The sequence below is a fragment of the Heterodontus francisci genome, unplaced genomic scaffold (genome assembly GCF_036365525.1).
Source record: "Heterodontus francisci isolate sHetFra1 unplaced genomic scaffold, sHetFra1.hap1 HAP1_SCAFFOLD_518, whole genome shotgun sequence".
Lineage (NCBI taxonomy): Eukaryota > Metazoa > Chordata > Chondrichthyes > Heterodontiformes > Heterodontidae > Heterodontus > Heterodontus francisci.
The window spans coordinates 994,875-1,022,789 of NW_027141084.1; the positions used below are offsets into that span (position 1 = coordinate 994,875).

General features: G+C 47.3%; 1 protein-coding gene across 2 annotated transcripts; it reads left to right on the forward strand.

The window, feature by feature from the left end:
- LOC137361984 (claudin-4-like) lies at nt 1-27,915 on the forward strand. Of its 2 annotated transcripts, XM_068026581.1 has the most exons (3): nt 1-115; nt 23,463-24,112; nt 27,909-27,915. In XM_068026581.1, the coding sequence occupies exons 2-3, from the start codon at nt 23,526-23,528 to the stop codon at nt 27,913-27,915; spliced, it is 594 nt and encodes a 197-aa protein (XP_067882682.1). In that variant the 5' UTR covers nt 1-115; nt 23,463-23,525. The 2 variants fall into 2 exon arrangements, with proteins under 2 accessions (XP_067882682.1, XP_067882681.1); XM_068026580.1 differs by lacking the exon at nt 27,909-27,915 and having other exon boundaries at nt 23,463-24,155.

Here is a 27,915-nt window from a genome sequence, read left to right on the forward strand (position 1 = left end):
CAAAGGAGAGGAGACCTGCGGGCAACGCCGAGACAGGCAGCAGCCCTGAACAAAGACTGGAGTCAACAGCTGCTCGTCCGCTAAGAGAGCACAGAAAGATCCCGATTTATTCCAGGTAAAAGGAGAATGTTCTTTCGAACTAAAGAACTTAGCAAAGTAGATAACAGAACGATGCAATGTGTTTTAAAGAGGATTAAAGTGCTGTAAAAACTCGGTCGGTACTGAGGGTGGGGTGTGTAACAGAGAGAGTGTTATAACTGAGAGTCTATACTGAGGGTGGGGTGTGTAACAGAGAGAGTGTTATAACTGAGAGTCTATACTGAGGGTGGGGTGTGTGAGAGAGAGAGTGTTATAACTGAGAGTCTATACTGAGGGTGAGGTGTGTAACAGAGAGTGTGTTATAACTGAGAGTCTATACTGAGGGTGGGGTGTGTGAGAGAGAGAGTGTTATAACTGAGAGTCTATACTGAGGGTGAGGTGTGTAACAGAGAGTGTGTTATAACTGAGAGTCTATACTGAGGGTGGGGTGTGTAACAGAGAGAGTGTTATAACTGAGAGTCTATACTGAGGGTGGGGTGTGTGACAGAGAGAGTGTTATAACTGAGAGTCTATACTGAGGGTGAGGTGTGTAACAGAGAGAGTGTTATAACTGAGAGTCTATACTGAGGGTGAGGTGTGTAACAGAGAGAGTGTTATAACTGAGAGTCTATACTGAGGGTGGGGTGTGTAACAGAGAGAGAGTGTTATAACTGAGAGTCTATACTGAGGGTGGGGTGTGTAACAGAGAGTGTGTTATAACTGAGAGTCTATACTGAGGGTGGGGTGTGTAACAGAGAGAGTGTTATAACTGAGAGTCTATACTGAGGGTGGGGTGTGTGACAGAGAGAGTGTTATAACTGAGAGTCTATACTGAGGGTGGGGTGTGTAACAGAGAGAGTGTTATAACTGAGAGTCTATACTGAGGGTGGGGTGTGTGACAGAGAGAGTGTTATAACTGAGAGTCTATACTGAGGGTGGGGTGTGTAACAGAGAGAGTGTTATAACTGAGAGTCTATACTGAGGGTGGGGTGTGTGACAGAGAGAGTGTTATAACTGAGAGTCTATACTGAGGGTGGGGTGTGTAACAGAGAGAGTGTTATAACTGAGAGTCTATACTGAGGGTGGGGTGTGTAACAGAGAGAGAGTGTTATAACTGAGAGTCTATACTGAGGGTGGGGTGTGTAACAGAGAGAGTGTTATAACTGAGAGTCTATACTGAGGGTGGGGTGTGTGACAGAGAGAGTGTTATAACTGAGAGTCTATACTGAGGGTGGGGTGTGACAGAGAGTGTGTTATAACTGAGAGTCTATACTGAGGGTGGGGTGTGACAGAGAGTGTTATAACTGAGCGTCTATACTGAGGGTGGGGTGTGTGACAGAGAGAGTGTTATAACTGAGAGTCTATACTGAGGGTGGGGTGTGTAACAGAGAGAGTGTTATAACTGAGAGTCTATACTGAGGGTGGGGTGTGTAACAGAGAGTGTGTTATAACTGAGAGTCTATACTGAGGGTGGGGTGTGTAACAGAGAGTGTGTTATAACTGAGAGTCTATACCGAGGGTGGGGTGTGTAACAGAGAGTGTGTTATAACTGAGAGTGTATACTGAGGGTGGGGTGTGTAACAGAGAGTGTGTTATAACTGAGAGTCTATACTGAGGGTGGGGTGTGTGACAGAGAGAGTGTTATAACTGAGAGTCTATACTGAGGGTGGGGTGTGACAGAGAGTGTGTTATAACTGAGAGTCTATACTGAGGGTGGGGTGTGTGACAGAGAGAGTGTGTTATAACTGAGAGTCTATACTGAGGGTGGGGTGTGTAACAGAGAGTGTGTTATAACTGAGAGTCTATACTGAGGGTGGGGTGTGTAACAGAGAGAGTGTTATAACTGAGAGTCTATACTGAGGGTGGGGTGTAACAGCGAGAGTGTTATAACTGAGAGTCTATACTGAGGGTGGGGTGTGTGACAGAGAGAGTGTGTTATAACTGAGAGTCTATACTGAGGGTGGGGTGTGTAACAGAGAGTGTGTTATAACTGAGAGTCTATACTGAGGGTGGGGTGTGTAACAGAGAGAGTGTTATAACTGAGAGTCTATACTGAGGGTGGGGTGTAACAGAGAGAGTGTTATAACTGAGAGTCTATACTGAGGGTGGGGTGTGTGACAGAGAGAGTGTTATAACTGAGAGTCTATACTGAGGGTGGGGTGTAACAGAGAGAGTGTTATAACTGAGAGTCTATACTGAGGGTGGGGTGTGTAACAGAGAGAGTGTTATAACTGAGAGTCTATACTGAGGGTGGGGTGTGTAACAGAGAGAGTGTTATAACTGAGAGTCTATACTGAGGGTGGGGTGTGTAACAGAGAGTGTGTTATAACTGAGAGTCTATACTGAGGGTGGGGTGTGACAGAGAGAGTGTTATAACTGAGAGTCTATACTGAGGGTGGGGTGTGACAGAGAGTGTTATAACTGAGAGTCTATACTGAGGGTGGGGTGTGACAGAGAGTGTTATAACTGAGAGTCTATACTGAGGGTGGGGTGTAACAGAGAGTGTGTTATAACTGAGAGTCTATACTGAGGGTGGGGTGTGTAACAGAGAGAGTGTTATAACTGAGAGTCCATACTGAGGGTGGGGTGTAACAGAGAGTGTGTTATAACTGAGAGTCTATACTGAGGGTGGGGTGTGTAACAGAGAGAGTGTTATAACTGAGAGTCTATACTGAGGGTGGGGTGTGTGACAGAGAGAGTGTTATAACTGAAAGTCTATACTGAGGGTGGGGTGTGACAGAGAGAGTGTTATAACTGAGAGTCTATACTGAGGGTGGGGTGTGTAACAGAGAGAGTGTTATAACTGAGAGTCTATACTGAGGGTGGGGTGTGTGACAGAGAGAGTGTGTTATAACTGAAAGTCTATACTGAGGGTGGGGTGTGACAGAGAGAGTGTTATAACTGAGAGTCTATACTGAGGGTGGGGTGTGTAACAGAGAGAGTGTTATAACTGAGAGTCTATACTGAGGGTGGGGTGTGTAACAGAGAGAGTGTTATAACTGAGAGTCTATACTGAGGGTGGGGTGTGACAGAGAGTGTTATAACTGAGAGTCTATACTGAGGGTGGGGTGTGTGACAGAGAGAGTGTTATAACTGAGAGTCTATACTGAGGGTGGGGTGTGTGACAGAGAGAGTGTTATAACTGAGAGTCTATACTGAGGGTGAGGTGTGTAACAGAGAGAGTGTTATAACTGAGAGTCTATACTGAGGGTGGGGTGTGTGACAGAGAGAGTGTTATAACTGAGAGTCTATACTGAGGGTGGGGTGTGACAGAGAGTGTTATAACTGAGAGTCTATACTGAGGGTGGGGTGTGACAGAGAGTGTTATAACTGAGAGTCTATACTGAGGGTGGGGTGTGTGACAGAGAGAGTGTGTTATAACTGAAAGTCTATACTGAGGGTGGGGTGTGACAGAGAGAGTGTTATAACTGAGAGTCTATACTGAGGGTGGGGTGTGTAACAGAGAGAGTGTTATAACTGAGAGTCTATACTGAGGGTGGGGTGTGACAGAGAGTGTGTTATAACTGAGAGTCTATACTGAGGGTGAGGTGTGTAACAGAGAGAGTGTTATAACTGAGAGTCTATACTGAGGGTGGGGTGTGTAACAGAGAGAGTGTTATAACTGAGAGTCTATACTGAGGGTGGGGTGTGTGACAGAGAGAGTGTTATAACTGAGAGTCTATACTGAGGGTGAGGTGTGTAACAGAGAGAGTGTTATAACTGAGAGTCTATACTGAGGGTGGGGTGTGTAACAGAGAGAGTGTTATAACTGAGAGTCTATACTGAGGGTGGGGTGTGTGACAGAGAGAGTGTGTTATAACTGAGAGTCTATACTGAGGGTGGGGTGTGTAACAGAGAGAGTGTTATAACTGAGAGTCTATACTGAGGGTGGGGTGTGTGACAGAGAGAGTGTTATAACTGAGAGTCTATACTGAGGGTGGGGTGTGTGACAGAGAGAGTGTTATAACTGAGAGTCTATACTGAGGGTGGGGTGTGTAACAGAGAGAGAGTTATAACTGAGAGTCTATACTGAGGGTGGGGTGTGTAACAGAGAGAGTGTTATAACTGAGAGTCTATACTGAGGGTGGGGTGTGACAGAGAGTGTTATAACTGAGAGTCTACACTGAGGGTGAGGTGTGTAACAGAGAGAGTGTTATAACTGAGAGTCTATACTGAGGGTGGGGTGTGTGACAGAGAGAGTGTGTTATAACTGAAAGTCTATACTGAGGGTGGGGTGTGACAGAGAGAGTGTTATAACTGAGAGTCTATACTGAGGGTGGGGTGTGTAACAGAGAGAGTGTTATAACTGAGAGTCTATACTGAGGGTGGGGTGTGACAGAGAGTGTTATAACTGAGAGTCTATACTGAGGGTGAGGTGTGTAACAGAGAGAGTGTTATAACTGAGAGTCTATACTGAGGGTGGGGTGTGTAACAGAGAGAGTGTTATAACTGAGAGTCTATACTGAGGGTGGGGTGTGTAACAGAGAGAGTGTTATAACTGAGAGTCTATACTGAGGGTGGGGTGTGTAACAGAGAGAGTGTTATAACTGAGAGTCTATACTGAGGGTGGGGTGTGACAGAGAGTGTTATAACTGAGAGTCTATACTGAGGGTGAGGTGTGTAACAGAGAGAGTGTTATAACTGAGAGTCTATACTGAGGGTGGGGTGTGTAACAGAGAGAGAGTGTTATAACTGAGAGTCTATACTGAGGGTGGGGTGTGTAACAGAGAGAGTGTTATAACTGAGAGTCTATACTGAGGGTGGGGTGTGTGACAGAGAGAGTGTTATAACTGAGAGTCTATACTGAGGGTGGGGTGTGTAACAGAGAGTGTGTTATAACTGAGAGTCTATACTGAGGGTGGGGTGTGTGACAGAGAGAGTGTTATAACTGAGAGTCTATACTGAGGGTGGGGTGTGGAACAGAGAGTGTGTTATAACTGAGAGTCTATACTGAGGGTGGGGTGTGGAACAGAGAGTGTGTTATAACTGAGAGTCTATACTGAGGGTGGGGTGTGGAACAGAGAGTGTGTTATAACTGAGAGTCTATACTGAGGGTGGCGTGTGTAACAGAGAGAGTGTTATAACTGAGAGTCTATACTGAGGGTGGGGTGTGACAGAGAGTGTGTTATAACTGAGAGTCTATACTGAGGGTGAGGTGTGTAACAGAGAGAGTGTTATAACAGAGAGTCTATACTGAGGGTGGGGTGTGTAACAGAGAGTGTGTTATAACTGAGAGTCTATACTGAGGGTGGGGTGTGACAGAGAGTGTTATAACTGAGAGTCTATACTGAGGGTGGGGTGTGTGACAGAGAGAGTGTTATAACTGAGAGTCTATACTGAGGGTAGGGTGTGTAACAGAGAGAGTGTTATAACTGAGAGTCTATACTGAGGGTGGGTGTGTAACAGAGAGAGAGAGTGTTGTAACTGAGAGTCTATACTGAGGGTGGGGTGTGTAACAGAGAGAGTGTTATAACTGAGAGTCTATACTGAGGGTGGGGTGTGTGACAGAGAGAGTGTTATAACTGAGAGTCTATACTGAGGGTGGGGTGTGTGACAGAGAGAGTTATAACTGAGAGTCTATACTGAGGGTGGGTGTGTAACAGAGAGAGTGTTATAACTGAGAGTCTATACTGAGGGTGGGGTGTGACAGAGAGTGTTATAACTGAGAGTCTATACTGAGGGTGGGGTGTGACAGAGAGAGTGTTATAACTGAGAGTCTATACTGAGGGTGGGGTGTGTGACAGAGAGAGTGTTATAACTGAGAGTCTATACTGAGGGTGGGGTGTGTAACAGAGAGAGTGTTATAACTGAGAGTCTATACTGAGGGTGGGGTGTGTGACAGAGAGAGTGTTATAACTGAGAGTCTATACTGAGGGTGGGTGTGTAACAGAGAGAGTGTTATAACTGAGAGTCTATACTGAGGGTGGGGTGTGTGACAGAGAGAGTGTTATAACTGAGAGTCTATACTGAGGGTGGGGTGTGTAACAGAGAGAGTGTTATAACTGAGAGTCTATACTGAGGGTGGGGTGTGACAGAGAGAGTGTGTTATAACTGAGAGTCTATACTGAGGGTGAGGTGTGTAACAGAGAGAGTGTTATAACAGAGAGTCTATACTGAGGGTGGGGTGTGTAACAGAGAGTGTGTTATAACTGAGAGTCTATACTGAGGGTGGGGTGTGACAGAGAGTGTTATAACTGAGAGTCTATACTGAGGGTGGGGTGTGTGACAGAGAGAGTGTTATAACTGAGAGTCTATACTGAGGGTGGGTGTGTAACAGAGAGAGTGTTATAACTGAGAGTCTATACTGAGGGTGGGGTGTGTAACAGAGAGAGTGTTATAACTGAGAGTCTATACTGAGGGTGGGGTGTGACAGAGAGAGAGAGTTATAACTGAGAGTCTATACTGAGGGTGGGGTGTGTAACAGAGAGAGTGTTATAACTGAGAGTCTATACTGAGGGTGGGGTGTGTAACAGAGAGAGTGTTATAACTGAGAGTCTATACTGAGGGTGGGGTGTGTAACAGAGAGAGTGTTATAACTGAGAGTCTATACTGAGGGTGGGGTGTGTGACAGAGAGAGTGTTATAACTGAGAGTCTATACTGAGGGTGGGGTGTGTAACAGAGAGAGTGTTATAACTGAGAGTCTATACTGAGGGTGGGGTGTGACAGAGAGAGAGAGTTATAACTGAGAGTCTATACTGAGGGTGGGGTGTGTAACAGAGAGAGTGTTATAACTGAGAGTCTATACTGAGGGTGGGGTGTAACAGAGAGAGTGTTATAACTGAGAGTCTATACTGAGGGTGGGGTGTGTGACAGAGAGAGTGTTATAACTGAGAGTCTATACTGAGGGTGGGGTGTGACAGAGAGAGTGTTATAACTGAGAGTCTATACTGAGGGTGGGGTGTGTAACAGAGAGAGTGTTATAACTGAGAGTCTATACTGAGGGTGGGGTGTGACAGAGAGTGTTATAACTGAGAGTCTATACTGAGGGTGGGGTGTGTAACAGAGAGAGTGTTATAACTGAGAGTCTATACTGAGGGTGGGGTGTGTGACAGAGAGAGTGTTATAACTGAGAGTCTATACTGAGGGTGGGGTGTGTGACAGAGAGAGTGTTATAACTGAGAGTCTATACTGAGGGTGGGGTGTGTGACAGAGAGAGTGTTATAACTGAGAGTCTATACTGAGGGTGGGGTGTGTAACAGAGAGAGTGTTATAACTGAGAGTCTATACTGAGGGTGGGGTGTGTGACAGAGAGAGTGTTATAACTGAGAGTCTATACTGAGGGTGGGGTGTGTGACAGAGAGAGTGTTATAACTGAGAGTCTATACTGAGGGTGGGGTGTGTAACAGAGAGTGTTATAACTGAGAGTCTATACTGAGGGTGGGGTGTGTGACAGAGAGTGTGTTATAACTGAGAGTCTATACTGAGGGTGGGGTGTGTAACAGAGAGAGTGTTATAACTGAGAGTCTATACTGAGGGTGGGGTGTGTGACAGAGAGAGTGTTATAACTGAGAGTCTATACTGAGGGTGGGGTGTGTGACAGAGAGAGTGTGTTATAACTGAGAGTCTATACTGAGGGTGGGGTGTGTGACAGAGAGAGTGTGTTATAACTGAGAGTCTATACTGAGGGTGGGGTGTGTGACAGAGAGAGTGTTATAACTGAGAGTCTATACTGAGGGTGGGGTGTGTGACAGAGAGAGTGTGTTATAACTGAGAGTCTATACTGAGGGTGGGGTGTGTGACAGAGAGAGTGTGTTATAACTGAGAGTCTATACTGAGGGTGGGGTGTGTGACAGAGAGAGTGTTATAACTGAGAGTCTATACTGAGGGTGGGGTGTGTAACAGAGAGAGTGTTATAACTGAGAGTCTATACTGAGGGTGGGGTGTGTGACAGAGAGAGTGTTATAACTGAGAGTCTATACTGAGGGTGGGGTGTGTGACAGAGAGTGTTATAACTGAGAGTCTATACTGAGGGTGGGGTGTGTGACAGAGAGAGTGTTATAACTGAGAGTCTATACTGAGGGTGGGGTGTGTAACAGAGAGAGTGTTATAACTGAGAGTCTATACTGAGGGTGGGGTGTAACAGAGAGAGAGAGTGTTATAACTGAGAGTCTATACTGAGGGTGGGGTGTGTGACAGAGAGAGTGTTATAACTGAGAGTCTATACTGAGGGTGGGGTGTGTGACAGAGAGAGTGTGTTATAACTGAGAGTCTATACTGAGGGTGGGGTGTGTGACAGAGAGAGTGTGTTATAACTGAGAGTCTATACTGAGGGTGGGGTGTGTGACAGAGAGAGTGTTATAACTGAGAGTCTATACTGAGGGTGGGGTGTGTGACAGAGAGAGTGTGTTATAACTGAGAGTCTATACTGAGGGTGGGGTGTGTGACAGAGAGAGTGTGTTATAACTGAGAGTCTATACTGAGGGTGGGGTGTGTGACAGAGAGAGTGTTATAACTGAGAGTCTATACTGAGGGTGGGGTGTGTAACAGAGAGAGTGTTATAACTGAGAGTCTATACTGAGGGTGGGGTGTGTGACAGAGAGAGTGTTATAACTGAGAGTCTATACTGAGGGTGGGGTGTGTGACAGAGAGTGTTATAACTGAGAGTCTATACTGAGGGTGGGGTGTGTGACAGAGAGAGTGTTATAACTGAGAGTCTATACTGAGGGTGGGGTGTGTGACAGAGAGAGTGTTATAACTGAGAGTCTATACTGAGGGTGGGGTGTGACAGAGAGTGTTATAACTGAGAGTCTATACTGAGGGTGGGGTGTGTGACAGAGAGTGTTATAACTGAGAGTCTATACTGAGGGTGGGGTGTGTGACAGAGAGAGTGTTATAACTGAGAGTCTATACTGAGGGTGGGGTGTGTGACAGAGAGTGTTATAACTGAGAGTCTATACTGAGGGTGGGGTGTGTGACAGAGAGAGTGTTATAACTGAGAGTCTATACTGAGGGTGGGGTGTGTAACAGAGAGAGTGTTATAACTGAGAGTCTATACTGAGGGTGGGGTGTGTAACAGAGAGAGTGTTATAACTGAGAGTCTATACTGAGGGTGGGGTGTGTAACAGAGAGAGAGTGTTATAACTGAGAGTCTATACTGAGGGTGGGGTGTGTAACAGAGAGAGTGTGTTATAACTGAGAGTCTATACTGAGGGTGGGGTGTGTGACAGAGAGAGTGTGTTATAACTGAGAGTCTATACTGAGGGTGGGGTGTGTGACAGAGAGAGTGTTATAACTGAGAGTCTATACTGAGGGTGGGGTGTGTGACAGAGAGAGTGTGTTATAACTGAGAGTCTATACTGAGGGTGGGGTGTGTGACAGAGAGAGTGTGTTATAACTGAGAGTCTATACTGAGGGTGGGGTGTGTGACAGAGAGAGTGTTATAACTGAGAGTCTATACTGAGGGTGGGGTGTGTAACAGAGAGAGTGTTATAACTGAGAGTCTATACTGAGGGTGGGGTGTGTGACAGAGAGAGTGTTATAACTGAGAGTCTATACTGAGGGTGGGGTGTGTGACAGAGAGTGTTATAACTGAGAGTCTATACTGAGGGTGGGGTGTGTGACAGAGAGAGTGTTATAACTGAGAGTCTATACTGAGGGTGGGGTGTGTGACAGAGAGAGTGTTATAACTGAGAGTCTATACTGAGGGTGGGGTGTGACAGAGAGTGTTATAACTGAGAGTCTATACTGAGGGTGGGGTGTGTGACAGAGAGTGTTATAACTGAGAGTCTATACTGAGGGTGGGGTGTGTGACAGAGAGAGTGTTATAACTGAGAGTCTATACTGAGGGTGGGGTGTGTGACAGAGAGTGTTATAACTGAGAGTCTATACTGAGGGTGGGGTGTGTGACAGAGAGAGTGTTATAACTGAGAGTCTATACTGAGGGTGGGGTGTGTAACAGAGAGAGTGTTATAACTGAGAGTCTATACTGAGGGTGGGGTGTGTAACAGAGAGAGTGTTATAACTGAGAGTCTATACTGAGGGTGGGGTGTGTAACAGAGAGAGAGTGTTATAACTGAGAGTCTATACTGAGGGTGGGGTGTGTAACAGAGAGAGTGTTATAACTGAGAGTCTATACTGAGGGTGGGGTGTGTAACAGAGAGAGTGTTATAACTGAGAGTCTATACTGAGGGTGGGGTGTGTAATTGAGAGATTGTTATAACTGAGAGTCTATACTGAGGGTGGGGTGTGTAACAGAGAGAGTGTTATAACTGAGAGTCTATACTGAGGGTGGGGTGTGTGACAGAGTGAGTGTTATAACTGAGAGTCTATACTGAGGGTGGGGTGTGTAACAGAGAGAGTGTTATAACTGAGAGTCTATACTGAGGGTGGGGTGTGTAACAGAGAGAGTGTTATAACTGAGAGTCTATACTGAGGGTGGGGTGTGTAACAGAGAGAGTGTTATAACTGAGAGTCTATACTGAGGGTGGGGTGTGTAACAGAGAGAGTGTTATAACTGAGAGTCTATACTGAGGGTGGGGTGTGTAACAGAGAGAGTGTTATAACTGAGAGTCTATACTGAGGGTGGGGTGTGTAACAGAGAGAGTGTTATAACTGAGAGTCTATACTGAGGGTGGGGTGTGTGACAGAGAGAGTGTTATAACTGAGAGTCTATACTGAGGGTGGGGTGTGTAACAGAGAGAGTGTTATAACTGAGAGTCTATACTGAGGGTGGGGTGTGTAACAGAGAGAGTGTTATAACTGAGAGTCTATACTGAGGGTGGGGTGTGTAACAGAGAGTGTGTTATAACTGAGAGTCTATACTGAGGGTGGGGTGTGACAGAGAGAGTGTTATAACTGAGAGTCTATACTGAGGGTGGGGTGTGACAGAGAGTGTTATAACTGAGAGTCTATACTGAGGGTGGGGTGTGACAGAGAGTGTTATAACTGAGAGTCTATACTGAGGGTGGGGTGTAACAGAGAGTGTGTTATAACTGAGAGTCTATACTGAGGGTGGGGTGTGTAACAGAGAGAGTGTTATAACTGAGAGTCTATACTGAGGGTGGGGTGTAACAGAGAGTGTGTTATAACTGAGAGTCTATACTGAGGGTGGGGTGTGTAACAGAGAGAGTGTTATAACTGAGAGTCTATACTGAGGGTGGGGTGTGTGACAGAGAGAGTGTTATAACTGAGAGTCTATACTGAGGGTGGGGTGTGTGACAGAGAGAGTGTGTTATAACTGAAAGTCTATACTGAGGGTGGGGTGTGACAGAGAGAGTGTTATAACTGAGAGTCTATACTGAGGGTGGGGTGTGTAACAGAGAGAGTGTTATAACTGAGAGTCTATACTGAGGGTGGGGTGTGTAACAGAGAGTGTGTTATAACTGAGAGTCTATACTGAGGGTGGGGTGTGTAACAGAGAGAGTGTTATAACTGAGAGTCTATACTGAGGGTGGGGTGTGACAGAGAGAGTGTGTTATAACTGAAAGTCTATACTGAGGGTGGGGTGTGACAGAGAGAGTGTTATAACTGAGAGTCTATACTGAGGGTGGGGTGTGTAACAGAGAGAGTGTTATAACTGAGAGTCTATACTGAGGGTGGGGTGTGTAACAGAGAGAGTGTTATAACTGAGAGTCTATACTGAGGGTGGGGTGTGTAACAGAGAGAGTGTTATAACTGAGAGTCTATACTGAGGGTGGGGTGTGACAGAGAGTGTTATAACTGAGAGTCTATACTGAGGGTGGGGTGTGTGACAGAGAGAGTGTTATAACTGAGAGTCTATACTGAGGGTGGGGTGTGTGACAGAGAGAGTGTTATAACTGAGAGTCTATACTGAGGGTGAGGTGTGTAACAGAGAGAGTGTTATAACTGAGAGTCTATACTGAGGGTGGGGTGTGTGACAGAGAGAGTGTGTTATAACTGAAAGTCTATACTGAGGGTGGGGTGTGACAGAGAGAGTGTTATAACTGAGAGTCTATACTGAGGGTGGGGTGTGACAGAGAGTGTTATAACTGAGAGTCTATACTGAGGGTGGGGTGTGACAGAGAGTGTTATAACTGAGAGTCTATACTGAGGGTGGGGTGTGTGACAGAGAGAGTGTGTTATAACTGAAAGTCTATACTGAGGGTGGGGTGTGACAGAGAGAGTGTTATAACTGAGAGTCTATACTGAGGGTGGGGTGTGACAGAGAGTGTTATAACTGAGAGTCTATACTGAGGGTGGGGTGTGACAGAGAGTGTGTTATAACTGAGAGTCTATACTGAGGGTGAGGTGTGTAACAGAGAGAGTGTTATAACTGAGAGTCTATACTGAGGGTGGGGTGTGTAACAGAGAGAGTGTTATAACTGAGAGTCTATACTGAGGGTGGGGTGTGTGACAGAGAGAGTGTGTTATAACTGAGAGTCTATACTGAGGGTGGGGTGTGTAACAGAGAGAGTGTTATAACTGAGAGTCTATACTGAGGGTGGGGTGTGTGACAGAGAGAGTGTTATAACTGAGAGTCTATACTGAGGGTGGGGTGTGTGACAGAGAGAGTGTTATAACTGAGAGTCTATACTGAGGGTGGGGTGTGTAACAGAGAGTGTGTTATAACTGAGAGTCTATACTGAGGGTGGGGTGTGTAACAGAGAGAGAGTTATAACTGAGAGTCTATACTGAGGGTGGGGTGTGTAACAGAGAGAGTGTTATAACTGAGAGTCTATACTGAGGGTGGGGTGTGACAGAGAGTGTTATAACTGAGAGTCTATACTGAGGGTGAGGTGTGTAACAGAGAGAGTGTTATAACTGAGAGTCTATACTGAGGGTGGGGTGTGACAGAGAGAGTGTTATAACTGAGAGTCTATACTGAGGGTGGGGTGTGACAGAGAGAGAGTGTTATAACTGAGAGTCTATACTGAGGGTGAGGTGTGTAACAGAGAGAGTGTTATAACTGAGAGTCTATACTGAGGGTGGGGTGTGTGACAGAGAGAGTGTTATAACTGAGAGTCTATACTGAGGGTGGGGTGTGTAACAGAGAGTGTGTTATAACTGAGAGTCTATACTGAGGGTGGGGTGTGTAACAGAGAGAGAGTGTTATAACTGAGAGTCTATACTGAGGGTGGGGTGTGACAGAGAGTGTTATAACTGAGAGTCTATACTGAGGGTGAGGTGTGTAACAGAGAGAGTGTTATAACTGAGAGTCTATACTGAGGGTGGGGTGTGTAACAGAGAGAGAGTGTTATAACTGAGAGTCTATACTGAGGGTGGGGTGTGTAACAGAGAGAGTGTTATAACTGAGAGTCTATACTGAGGGTGGGGTGTGTAACAGAGAGAGTGTTATAACTGAGAGTCTATACTGAGGGTGGGGTGTGTAACAGAGAGAGTGTTATAACTGAGAGTCTATACTGAGGGTGTGGTCTGTAACAGAGAGAGTGTTATAACTGAGAGTCTATACTGAGGGTGGGGTGTGTAACAGAGAGTGTGTTATAACTGAGAGTCTATACTGAGGGTGGGGTGTGTAACAGAGAGAGTGTTATAACTGAGAGTCTATACTGAGGGTGGGGTGTGTAACAGAGAGAGTGTTATAACTGAGAGTCTATACTGAGGGTGGGGTGTGTGACAGAGAGAGTGTTATAACTGAGAGTCTATACTGAGGGTGGGGTGTGTAACAGAGAGAGTGTTATAACTGAGAGTCTATACTGAGGGTGGGGTGTGTAACAGAGAGAGTGTTATAACGGAGAGTCTATACTGAGGGTGGGGTGTGTGAGAGAGAGAGTGTTATAACTGAGAGTCTATACTGAGGGTGGGGTGTGTGACAGAGAGAGTGTTATAACTGAGAGTCTATACTGAGGGTGGGGTGTGTAACAGAGAGAGTGTTATAACTGAGAGTCTATACTGATGGTGGGGTGTGTAACAGAGAGAGAGAGTGTTATAACTGAGAGTCTATACTGAGGGTGGGGTGTGTGACAGAGAGAGTGTTATAACTGAGAGTCTATACTGAGGGTGGGGTGTGGAACAGAGAGAGAGAGTGTTATAACTGAGAGTTTATACTGAGGGTGGGATGTGTAACAGAGAGAGTGTTATAACTGAGAGTCTATACTGAGGGTGGGGTGTGTGACAGAGAGAGTGTTATAACTGAGAGTCTATACTGAGGGTGGGGTGTGTGACAGAGAGAGTGTTATAACTGAGAGTCTATACTGAGGGTGGGGTGTGTAACAGAGAGAGTGTTATAACTGAGAGTCTATACTGAGGGTGGGGTGTGTGACAGAGAGAGTGTTATAACTGAGAGTCTATACTGAGGGTGGGGTGTGTGAGAGAGAGAGTGTTATAACTGAGAGTCTATACTGAGGGTGGGGTGTGTGACAGAGAGAGTGTTATAACTGAGAGTCTATACTGAGGGTGGGGTGTGTAACAGAGAGAGTGTTATAACTGAGAGTCTATACTGAGGGTGGGGTGTGTAACAGAGAGAGTGTTATAACTGAGAGTCTATACTGAGGGTGTGGTCTGTAACAGAGAGAGTGTTATAACTGAGAGTCTATACTGAGGGTGGGGTGTGTGACAGAGAGAGTGTTATAACTGAGAGTCTATACTGAGGGTGGGGTGTGTGACAGAGAGAGTGTTATAACTGAGAGTCTATACTGAGGGTGGGGTGTGTAACAGAGAGAGTGTGTTATAACTGAGAGTCTATACTGAGGGTGGGGTGTGTAACAGAGAGAGTGTTATAACTGAGAGTGTATACTGAGGGTGGGGTGTGTAACAGAGAGAGTGTTATAACTGAGAGTCTATACTGAGGGTGGGGTGTGTAACAGAGAGAGAGTGTTATAACTGAGAGTCTATACTGAGGGTGGGGTGTGTAACAGAGAGAGTGTTATAACTGAGAGTCTATACTGAGGGTGGGGTGTGACAGAGAGTGTGTTATAACTGAGAGTCTATACTGAGGGTGGGGTGTGACAGAGAGTGTGTTATAACTGAGAGTCTATACTGAGGGTGGGGTGTGACAGAGAGTGTGTTATAACTGAGAGTCTATACTGAGGGTGGGGTGTGACAGAGAGTGTGTTATAACTGAGAGTCTATACTGAGGGTGGGGTGTGACAGAGAGTGTGTTATAACTGAGAGTCTATACTGAGGGTGGGGTGTGACAGAGAGTGTGTTATAACTGAGAGTCTATACTGAGGGTGGGGTGTGACAGAGAGTGTTATAACTGAGAGTCTATACTGAGGGTGGGGTGTGTAACAGAGAGTGTGTTATAACTGAGAGTCTATACTGAGGGTGGGGTGTGACAGAGAGTGTGTTATAACTGAGAGTCGATACTGAGGGTGGGGTGTAACAGAGAGAGTGTTATAACTGAGAGTCTATACTGAGGGTGGGGTGTGTAACAGAGAGTGTGTTATAACTGAGAGTCTATACTGAGGGTGGGGTGTGTGACAGAGAGAGTGTTATAACTGAGAGTCTATACTGAGGGTGGGGTGTGTAACAGAGAGAGTGTTTTAACTGAGAGTCTATACTGAGGGTGGTGTGTGACAGAGAGAGTGTTATAACTGAGAGTCTATACTGAGGGTGGGGTGTAACAGAGAGAGTGTTATAACTGAGAGTCTATACTGAGGGTGGGGTGTAACAGAGAGAGTGTTATAACTGAGAGTCTATACTGAGGGTGGGGTGTGTAACAGAGAGAGTGTTATAACTGAGAGTGTATACTGAGGGTGGGGTGTGTAACAGAGAGCGTGTTATAACTGAGAGTGTATACTGAGGGTGGGGTGTGTGACAGAGAGAGTGTTATAACTGAGAGTCTATACTGAGGGTGGGGTGTGTAACAGAGAGAGTGTTGTAACTGAGAGTCTATACTGAGGGTGGGGTGTGTAACAGAGAGAGAGAGTGTTATAACTGAGAGTCTATACTGAGGGTGGGGTGTGTAATAGAGAGAGTGTTATAACTGAGAGTCTATACTGAGGGTGGGGTGTGTAACAGAGAGAGTGTTATAACTGAGAGTCTATACTGAGGGTGGGGTGTGTAACAGAGAGAGTGTTATAACTGAGTCTATACGGAGGGTGGGGTGTGTAACAGAGAGAGTGTTATAACTGAGAGTCTATACTGAGGGTGGGGTGTGTGACAGAGAGAGTGTTATAACTGAGAGTCTATACTGAGGGTGGGGTGTGTGACAGAGAGAGTGTTATAGCTGAGAGTCTATACTGAGGGTGGGGTGTGTAACAGAGAGAGAGTGTTATAACTGAGAGTCTATACTGAGGGTGGGGTGTGTAACAGAGAGAGTGTGTTATAACTGAGAGTCTATACTGAGGGTGGGGTGTGTAACAGAGAGAGTGTTATAACTGAGAGTCTATACTGAGGGTGGGGTGTGACAGAGAGAGTGTGTTATAACTGAGAGTCTATACTGAGGGTGGGGTGTGTGACAGAGAGAGTGTTATAACTGAGAGTCTATACTGAGGATGGGGTGTGTAACAGAGAGAGTGTTATAACTGAGAGTCTATACTGAGGGTGGGGTGTGTAACAGAGAGAGTGTTATAACTGAGAGTCTATACTGAGGGTGGGGTGTGTGACAGAGAGAGTGTTATAACTGAGAGTCTATACTGAGGGTGGGGTGTGTAACAGAGAGAGTGTTATAACTGAGAGTCTATACTGAGGGTGGGGTGTGTAACAGAGAGAGTGTTATAACTGAGAGTCTATACTGAGGGTGGGGTGTAACAGAGAGAGTGTTATAACTGAGAGTCTATACTGAGGGTGGGGTGTGTAACAGAGAGAGTGTTATAACTGAGAGTCTATACTGAGGGTGGGGTGTGTAACAGAGAGAGTGTTATAACTGAGAGTCTATACTGAGGGTGGGGTGTAACAGAGAGAGTGTTATAACTGAGAGTTTATACTGAGGGTGGGGTGTGTAACAGAGAGAGAGTGTTATAACTGAGAGTCTATACTGAGGGTGGGGTGTGTAACAGAGAGTGTGTTATAACTGAGAGTCTATACTGAGGGTGGGGTGTGTGACAGAGAGAGTGTTATAACTGAGAGTCTATACTGAGGGTGGGGTGTGTAACAGAGAGAGTGTTATAACTGAGAGTCTATACTGAGGGTGGGGTGTAACAGAGAGAGTGTTATAACTGAGAGTCAATATTGAGGGTGGGGTGTGTAACAGAGAGAGTGTTATAACTGAGAGTCTATACTGAGGGTGGGGTGTGTAACAGAGAGAGTGTTGTAACTGAGAGTCTATACTGAGGGTGGGGTGTGTAACAGAGAGAGAGAGTGTTATAACTGAGAGTCTATACTGAGGGTGGGGTGTGTAATAGAGAGAGTGTTATAACTGAGAGTCTATACTGAGGGTGGGGTGTGTAACAGAGAGAGTGTTATAACTGAGAGTCTATACTGAGGGTGGGGTGTGTAACAGAGAGAGTGTTATAACTGAGTCTATACGGAGGGTGGGGTGTGTAACAGAGAGAGTGTTATAACTGAGAGTCTATACTGAGGGTGGGGTGTGTGACAGAGAGAGTGTTATAGCTGAGAGTCTATACTGAGGGTGGGGTGTGTAACAGAGAGAGAGTGTTATAACTGAGAGTCTATACTGAGGGTGGGGTGTGTAACAGAGAGAGTGTGTTATAACTGAGAGTCTATACTGAGGGTGGGGTGTGTAACAGAGAGAGTGTTATAACTGAGAGTCTATACTGAGGGTGGGGTGTGACAGAGAGAGTGTGTTATAACTGAGAGTCTATACTGAGGGTGGGGTGTGTGACAGAGAGAGTGTTATAACTGAGAGTCTATACTGAGGATGGGGTGTGTAACAGAGAGAGTGTTATAACTGAGAGTCTATACTGAGGGTGGGGTGTGTAACAGAGAGAGTGTTATAACTGAGAGTCTATACTGAGGGTGGGGTGTGTGACAGAGAGAGTGTTATAACTGAGAGTCTATACTGAGGGTGGGGTGTGTAACAGAGAGAGAGTGTTATAACTGAGAGTCTATACTGAGGGTGGGGTGTGTAACAGAGAGAGTGTTATAACTGAGAGTCTATACTGAGGGTGGGGTGTGTAACAGAGAGAGTGTTATAACTGAGAGTCTATACTGAGGGTGGGGTGTGTAACAGAGAGAGTGTTATAACTGAGAGTCTATACTGAGGGTGGGGTGTGTAACAGAGAGAGTGTTATAACTGAGAGTCTATACTGAGGGTGGGGTGTGTAACAGAGAGTGTTATAACTGAGAGTCTATACTGAGGGTGAGGTGTGTGACAGAGAGAGTGTTATAACTGAGAGTCTATACTGAGGGTGGGGTGTGTAACAGAGAGAGAGAGTGTTATAACTGAGAGTCTATACTGAGGGTGGGGTGTGAGACAGAGAGAGTGTTATAACTGAGAGTCTATACTGAGGGTGGGGTGTGTAACAGAGAGAGTGTTATAACTGAGAGTCTATACTGAGGGTGGGTGTGTAACAGAGAGAGTGTTATAACTGAGAGTCGATACTGAGGGTGGGGTGTGACAGAGAGTGTTATAACTGAGAGTCTATACTGAGGGTGGGGTGTGTGACAGAGAGTGTTATAACTGAGAGTCTATACTGAGGGTGGGTGTGTAACAGAGAGAGTGTTATAACTGAGAGTGTATACTGAGGGTGGGGTGTGTAACAGAGAGAGTGTTATAACTGAGAGTCTATACTGAGGGTGGGGTGTGTGACAGAGAGAGTGTTATAACTGAGAGTCTATACTGAGGGTGGGGTGTGTGACAGAGAGTGTGTTATAACTGAGAGTCTATACTGAGGGTGGGGTGTGTAACAGAGAGAGTGTTATAACTGAGAGTCTATACTGAGGGTGGGGTGTGTGACAGAGAGTGTGTTATAACTGAGAGTCTATACTGAGGGTGGGGTGTGTGACAGAGAGAGTGTTATAACTGAGAGTCTATACTGAGGGTGGGGTGTGTGAGAGAGAGAGTGTTATAACTGAGAGTCTATACTGAGGGTGGGGTGTGTGACAGAGAGAGTGTTATAACTGAGAGTCTATACTGAGGGTGGGGTGTGTAACAGAGAGTGTGTTATAACTGAGAGTCTATACTGAGGGTGGGGTGTGTGAGAGAGAGAGTGTTATAACTGAGAGTCTATACTGAGGGTGGGGTGTGTGACAGAGAGAGTGTTATAACTGAGAGTCTATACTGAGGGTGGGGTGTGTAACAGAGAGAGTGTTATAACTGAGAGTCTATACTGAGGGTGGGGTGTGTAACAGAGAGAGTGTTATAACTGAGAGTCTATACTGAGGGTGGGGTGTGTGACAGAGAGAGTGTTATAACTGAGAGTCTATACTGAGGGTGGGGTGTGACAGAGAGTGTTATAACTGAGAGTCTATACTGAGGGTGGGGTGTGTAACAGAGAGAGAGTGTTATAACTGAGAGTCTATACTGAGGGTGGGGTGTGTGACAGAGAGTGTGTTATAACTGAGAGTCTATACTGAGGGTGGGGTGTGTAACAGAGAGAGTGTTATAACTGAGAGTCTATACTGAGGGTGGGGTGTGTAACAGAGAGAGTGTTATAACTGAGAGTCTATACTGAGGGTGGGGTGTGTAACAGAGAGAGTGTTATAACTGAGAGTCTATACTGAGGGTGGGGTGTGTAACAGAGAGAGTGTTATAACTGAGAGTCTATACTGAGGGTGGGGTGTGTAACAGAGAGAGAGAGTGTTATAACTGAGAGTCTATACTGAGGGTGGGGTGTGTGACAGAGAGAGTGTGTTATAACTGAGAGTCTATACTGAGGGTGGGGTGTGTAACAGAGAGAGTGTTATAACTGAGAGTCTATACTGAGGGTGGGGAGGGTGTGTAACAGAGAGAGTGTTATAACTGAGAGTCTATACTGAGGGTGGGGTGTGTGACAGAGAGTGTGTTATAACTGAGAGTCTATACTGAGGGTGGGGTGTGTAACAGAGAGAGTGTTATAACTGAGAGTCTATACTGAGGGTGGGGTGTGTGACAGAGAGTGTGTTATAACTGAGAGTCTATACTGAGGGTGGGGTGTGTAACAGAGAGAGTGTTATAACTGAGAGTCTATACTGAGGGTGGGGTGTGTAACAGAGAGAGTGTTATAACTGAGAGTCTATACTGAGGGTGGGGTGTGTAACAGAGAGTGTGTTATAACTGAGAGTCGATACTGAGGGTGGGGTGTGTAACAGAGAGAGTGTTATAACTGAGAGTCTATACTGAGGGTGGGGTGTGTAACAGAGAGAGTGTTATAACTGAGAGTCTATACTGAGGGTGGGGTGTGACAGAGAGTGTTATAACTGAGAGTCTATACTGAGGGTGGGGTGTGTAACAGAGAGAGTGTTATAACTGAGAGTCTATACTGAGGGTGGGGTGTGTAACAGAGAGAGTGTTATAACTGAGAGTCTATACTGAGGGTGGGGTGTGTAACAGAGAGTGTGTTATAACTGAGAATCTATACTGAGGGTGGGGTGTGTGACAGAGAGAGTGTTATAACTGAGAGTCTATACTGAGGGTGGGGTGTGTAACAGAGAGAGAGTTATAACTGAGAGTCTATACTGAGGGTGGGGTGTGTGACAGAGAGAGTGTTATAACTGAGAGTCTATACTGAGGGTGGGGTGTGTGACAGAGAGAGTGTTATAACTGAGAGTCTATACTGAGGGTGGGGTGTGTAACAGAGAGAGTGTTATAACTGAGAGTCTATACTGAGGGTGGGGTGTGTAACAGAGAGAGTGTTATAACTGAGAGTCTATACTGAGGGTGGGGTGTGTGACAGAGAGAGTGTTATAACTGAGAGTCTATACTGAGGGTGGGGTGTGTAACAGAGAGAGTGTTATAACTGAGAGTCTATACTGAGGTTGGGGTGTGACAGAGAGTGTGTTATAACTGAGAGTCTATACTGAGGGTGGGGTGTGTAACAGAGAGAGTGTTATAACTGAGAGTCTATACTGAGGGTGGGGTGTGTGACAGAGAGAGTGTTATAACTGAGAGTCTATACTGAGGGTGGGGTGTGTAACAGAGAGAGTGTTATAACTGAGAGTCTATACTGAGGGTGGGGTGTGTAACAGAGAGAGTGTTATAACTGAGAGTCTATACTGAGGGTGGGGTGTGTAACAGAGAGAGAGTGTTATAACTGAGAGTCTATACTGAGGGTGGGGTGTGTAACAGAGAGTGTGTTATAACTGAGAGTCTATACTGAGGGTGGGGTGTGTAACAGAGAGAGTGTTATAGCTGAGAGTCTATACTGAGGGTGGGGTGTGTAACAGAGAGAGTGTTATAACTGAGAGTCTATACTGAGGGTGGGGTGTGTAACAGAGAGAGTGTTATAACTGAGAGTCTATACTGAGGGTGGGGTGTGTAACAGAGAGAGTGTTATAGCTGAGAGTCTATACTGAGGGTGGGGTGTGTAACAGAGAGAGTGTTATAACTGAGAGTCTATACTGAGGGTGAGGTGTGTAACAGAGAGAGAGAGTGTTATAGCTGAGAGTCTATACTGAGGGTGGGGTGTGTAACAGAGAGAGAGTGTTATAACTGAGAGTCTATACTGAGGGTGGGGTGTGTAACAGAGAGAGTGTTATAACTGAGAGTCTATACTGAGGGTGGGGTGTGTAACAGAGAGAGTGTTATAACTGAGAGTCTATACTGAGGGTGGGGTGTGTAACAGAGAGAGTGTTATAACTGAGAGTCTATACTGAGGGTGGGGTGTGTAACAGAGAGAGTGTTATAACTGAGAGTCTATACTGAGGGTGGGGTGTGTAACAGAGAGAGTGTTATAACTGAGAGTCTATACTGAGGGTGGGGTGTGTAACAGAGAGAGTGTTATAACTGAGAGTCTGTACTGAGGGTGGGGTGTGTAACAGAGAGAGTGTTATAACTGAGAGTCTATACTGAGGGTGGGGTGTGTAACAGAGAGAGTGTTATAACTGAGAGTCTATACTGAGGGTGGGGTGTGTGACAGAGAGAGTGTTATAACTGAGAGTCTATACTGAGGGTGGGGTGTGTAACAGAGAGAGTGTTATAACTGAGAGTCTATACTGAGGGTGGGGTGTGTAACAGAGAGAGTGTTATAACTGAGAGTCTATACTGAGGGTGAGGTGTGTGACAGAGAGAGTGTTATAACTGAGAGTCTATACTGAGGGTGGGGTGTGTAACAGAGAGAGAGAGTGTTATAACTGAGAGTCTATACTGAGGGTGAGGTGTGTAACAGAGAGTGTGTTATAACTGAGAGTCTATACTGAGGGTGAGGTGTGTGACAGAGAGAGTGTTATAACTGAGAGTCTATACTGAGGGTGGGGTGTGTAACAGAGAGAGTGTTATAACTGAGAGTCTATACTGAGGGTGGGGTGTGTAACAGAGAGAGTGTTATAACTGAGAGTCTATACTGAGGGTGGGGTGTGTAACAGAGAGTGTGTTATAACTGAGAGTCTATACTGAGGGTGGGGTGTGTAACAGAGAGAGAGTGTTATAACTGAGAGTCTATACTGAGGGTGAGGTGTGTGACAGAGAGAGTGTTATAACTGAGAGTCTATACTGAGGGTGGGGTGTGTGACAGAGAGAGTGTTATAACTGAGAGTCTATACTGAGGGTGGGGTGTGACAGAGAGAGTGTTATAACTGAGAGTCTATACTGAGGGTGGGGTGTGTAACAGAGAGAGTGTTATAACTGAGAGTCTATACTGAGGGTGAGGTGTGTGACAGAGAGAGTGTTATAACTGAGAGTCTATACTGAGGGTGGGGTGTGTGACAGAGAGAGTGTTATAACTGAGAGTCTATACTGAGGGTGGGGTGTGTGACAGAGAGAGTGTTATAACTGAGAGTCTATACTGAGGGTGGGGTGTGACAGAGAGAGTGTTATAACTGAGAGTCTATACTGAGGGTGGGGTGTGTAACAGAGAGAGTGTTATAACTGAGAGTCTATACTGAGGGTGAGGTGTGTGACAGAGAGAGTGTTATAACTGAGAGTCTATACTGAGGGTGGGGTGTGTAACAGAGAGAGAGAGAGTTATAACTGAGAGTCTATACTGAGGGTGGGGTGTGTAACAGAGAGTGTGTTATAACTGAGAGTCTATACTGAGGGTGGGGTGTGTAACAGAGAGAGTGTTATAACTGAGAGTCTATACTGAGGGTGGGGTGTAACAGAGAGAGTGTTATAACTGAGAGTCTATACTGAGGGTGGTGTGTAACAGAGAGTGTGTTATAACTGAGAGTCTATACTGAGGGTGGGGTGTGTGACAGAGAGAGTGTTATAACTGAGAGTCTATACTGAGGGTGGGGTGTAACAGAGAGAGTGTTATAACTGAGAGTCTATACTGAGGGTGGTGTGTAACAGAGAGTGTGTTATAACTGAGAGTCTATACTGAGGGTGGGGTGTGTGACAGAGAGAGTGTTATAACTGAGAGTCTATACTGAGGGTGGGGTGTGTAACAGAGAGAGTGTTATAACTGAGAGTCTATACTGAGGGTGGGGTGTGACAGAGAGAGTGTTATAACTGGGCGTTCCGTTTATCTTGCTGTTTTTTTGTCAGACAGGCACCGTTACGTTTGTTCCTTCAGACTGACCTAACCGCCGGTGGGGATTTGGAGACGCCATGGCTTCGGGGGCACTGCAGGGCCTTGGCATGGCCTTGTCCGTGCTAGGATTGATTGGCGCGGTTGTGTGTTGCGTTGTTCCCAAGTGGAGCCAGAGCTCATTCACCGGGAGCAGCATCGTGACGGCTGTGGCACACCAGGACGGGATTTGGATGTCGTGCGTGTCTCAGAGCACCGGCCAGCTGCAGTGCAAAGCCTACGACTCTCTGCTGGCGCTGCCCCGGGAGCTGCAGGCCGCCCGGGCGCTCACCATCGTCTCCATCATCCTCGCCGTCCTGGGCCTGCTGGCCTCGCTGGCGGGCGCCGACTTCACCACCTGCCTGGGCAGCGAGGAGCTCAAGGGCAAGGTGGCCGCCGGGGCCGGCGTGGTACTGGCGCTGGCGGCCCTCCTTCTTCTGGTGCCGGTCAGCTGGTCGGCCCATGCCACCATCGCCCGCTTCTACGACCCCGGCGTCGTGGACAAGCGGGAAATCGGCGCCAGCGTCTGGGTGGGCTGGGCAGCGGCTGGCCTATTGCTGCTGGGCGGGGGCCTGCTGTGCTGCTCCTGGCCCCGTGAGGGCAGCGGAGGCTCCAGCTACTCGGCCAAGTACATCAACAATCCCGCGCCGCCCGCCCGGACGCACGTCTGACCTCCGCCCCAGGCGTCCGCACTGCCCGCTCTCGCTTTCCCTTCAACAGCACATAGAAGCACCCCCACCAACCCCCCCCCGCCCATCCACTCGAGCACACTGCCCCCATTCAATCAGATCACGGACGATTTACTACCCCGACTCCGCCTTCGCGCCCTCTCCCCATCTCCTTTCATTCCCTCAGCGCCCCAAAAAATCTACCCATCCCCGTCTCGAATCGCCTCAGCGGCTGATCATCCACTGCTCTCTGGGGTCGAGAATTCCAAAGATTCACCACCCTCCGAGTGAAGACATTTCTTCCCGTCTCAGTGTGAAATGGCCGAGCCCTAATCCTGAGACTGTGACCACCGCCCCCCCACCCAGTGTTCGAGACTCTCCAGCCCCGGGGGTGAGGTGGGGAAACAGCCTCTCAGCATCTACCCTGTCAAAACCCCTTCAGAATATTATACGTTTCAATGAGATCACCCTCTCATTCTTCTCAACTCGATCAGCCCGTTCGACTCGATCTCTCCTCAATTAATAGTCATTTGCTTTGTTACACTGTCCTGGTCAGTTCGGGTGACCGGCGGGATCATTTTCCGGGTTTTTAAAACATACTGTCTTGCCGAGCATGATTTTTTTTTTCATTATTCGCTGTGATTTTGAAAGTAAAATAAAACATTCTGAGTGTTAATCCCCTCACACGTTGTCTGTCCTTCACTCAGGGAGAGAGTGAGAGGGCACCAAAGGGAGGGGGGTCAAACAGGAACCATCTTGACAGGGAGATTCTCTCTTTAAAAGGGGTCCCGGATGGGGCGAGACCACACCTCCTGAAAAACAACTTGTATTTATCTATTGCCTCTTGTGTCCCGCGACACTTCACAGGGGGAGTAAATCAGTCCGAGCCACGAGGGGAGGTATCGGGGAGAGGTGACCGGAAGCTCGGTCAGAGAGGGAGAGAGAGAGAGAGAGGCGGAGAGGTTGAGGGAGGGAATTCCAGAGCTCGGGGCCCCCAGGCAGCTGAAGGCACGGCCGCCAATGGTGGAGTGATGGGAATCGGGGGATGGTCAAGAGGCCGGAATTGGAGGAGTGCAGAGATCTCGGAGGGTGGTAGGGGCTGGAGGAGGTTACAGAGATAGGGAGGGTGGTAGGGGCTGGAGGAGGTTACAGAGATAGGGAGGGTGGTAGGGGCTGGAGGAGGTTACAGAGATAGGGACGGTTGTGGGGACTGGAGGAGGTTACAGAGATAGGGAGGGTTGTAGGGGCTGGTGGAGGTTACAGAGATAGGGAGGGTTGTAGGGACTGGAGGAGGTTACAGAGATAGGGAGGGTTGTAGGGACTGGAGGAGGTTACAGAGATAGGGAGGGTTGTAGGGACTGGAGGAGGTTACAGAGATAGGGAGGGTTGTAGGGACTGGAGGAGGTTACAGAGATAGGGAGGGTTGTAGGGACTGGAGGAGGTTACAGAGATAGGGAGGGTTGTAGGGGCTGGTGGAGGTTACAGAGATAGGGAGGGTTGTAGGGACTGGAGGAGGTTACAGAGATAGGGAGGGTTGTAGGGACTGGAGGAGGTTACAGAGATAGGGAGGGTTGTAGGGGCTGGTGGAGGTTACAGAGATAGGGAGGGTTGTAGGGACTGGAGGAGGTTACAGAGATAGGGAGAGTTGTAGGGACTGGAGGAGGTTACAGAGATAGGGAGGGTTGTAGGGACTGGAGGAGGTTACAGAGATAGCTCCATCTACCCTGTCTATCCCTGTCAGTATTTTGTAGATTTCAATGAGATCATCTCTCATTCTTCGAAACCCTGGAGAATACAGGCCCAGTTTCCCCAATCTCTCTTTATTGGACAGTCCCACCATCCTGGGAACAAGTCTGGTGAATCTTCGTTGCACTCCCTTCTATGGCAATAATATCCTTTCTAAGGTAAGGGGACCAAAACTGTACACAGTACTCCAGGTGCAGCCTAACCAAGGTTCTATACAATTGAAGCAAGACTTCACTCCTCCTGTACTCAAATCCTCTTGTGATAAAGACTAACAGACCATTAGCCTTCCGAATTGCTTGCTGCACCTGCATGTTAGATTTCCGTGACTTATTGACAAGGACACACAGGTCCCTTTGTACATCTATACTTTCTAACCTCCTCCCATTTGTGAAATACTCTGCACATCTGTTCCGCCCACCAAAGTGGATAACCTCACATTTTCCCGCATTATATTCCACCTGCCACGTTCTCCCCCACTCACTAAGTCTGTCCAAATCCCCGTGAAGCTGCCTGTGGAAGTGTTGGCCTGCCAGCAGGTCTGGACAAGTCCTTGGTGAAAACATGCCCCCCCCCACCCCACCCCCGAGGGCAGACAGCTGGGATGCAGCTTGTGAGAACTTGGAGAGGCAGAGGGGGTGAGAGGAGGGAGGGGAAGGGGTAGGGAGGTAGGTGAAGGAAGGTAACATGAGAATTGTACCAAGGGTTCCAAGACTAGCCTTTCAACTCACCAGCCCCATTGATAGCGGGGCAGGGTTTTAACAACCTCCGACAGCACGGCGCTCCCTCAGTACTAACCCTCCGACAGTGCAGCACTCCCTCAGTATTGACCATCCGACAGTGCAGCCCTCCCTCAGTACTGACCCTCCGACAGTGCAGCACTCCCTCAGTACTGACCCTCCGACGGTGCAGCACTCCCACAGCACTGACCCTCCGACAGTGCAGCACTCCCACAGCACTGACCCTCCGACAGTGCGGCACTCCCACAGTACTGACCCTCCGACAGTGCGGCCCTCCCACAGTACTGACCCTCCGACAGTGCGGCACTCCCTCAGTACTGACCCTCCGACAGTGCGGCCCTCCCTCAGTACTGACCCTCCGACAGTGCAGCGCTACCTCAGTACTGACCCTCCGACAGTGCAGCGCTACCTCAGTACTGACCCTCCGACAGTGCAGCACTCCCTCAGCACTGACCCTCCGACAGTGCAGCACTCCCTCAGCATTGAGGTGCCCCACCTGGAGTACATTGTTGATGTATCATGTTGAACAGCACTTGGAGGAAGCACTGAGGGTGGCAAGGGCACAGAATGTACTCTGGGTGGGGGACTTCAATGTCCATCACCAAGAGTGGCTCGGTAGCACCACTACTGACCGAGCTGGCCGAGTCCTAAAGGACATAGCTGCTAGACTGGGTCTGCGGTAGGTGGTGAGGGAACCAACAAGGGGGGAAAACATAACTGACCTCGTCCTCACCAATCTGCCTGCCGCAGATGCATCTGTCCATGACAGTATTGGTAGGAGTGACCACCGCACAGTCCTTGTGGAGACGAAGTCCCACCTTCACATTGAGGATACTCTCCATCGTGTTGTGTGGCACTATCACCGTGCTAAATGGGATAGATTGCAAACAGATCTAGCAATGCAAAACTGGGCATCCATGAGGCGCTGTGGGCCATCAGCAGCAACAGAATTGTACTCAACCACAATCTGTAACCTCATGGCCTGGCATATCCCCCACTCTACCATTACCATCAAGCCAGGAGACCAACCCTGGTTCAATGAAGAGTGCAGGAGGGCATGCCAGGAGCAGCACCAGGCAGACCTCAAAATGAGGTGTCAACCTGGTGAAGCTACAACACAGGACTACCTGCGTGCCAAACAGGAGAAACAGCAGTGTCCGAGGCCCAACCATCTTCAGCTGCTTCATCAATGACCTTCCTTCAATCATAAGGTCAGAAGTGGGGACGTTCGCTGATGATTGCACAATGTTCAGCACCATTCGCGACTCCTCAGATACTGA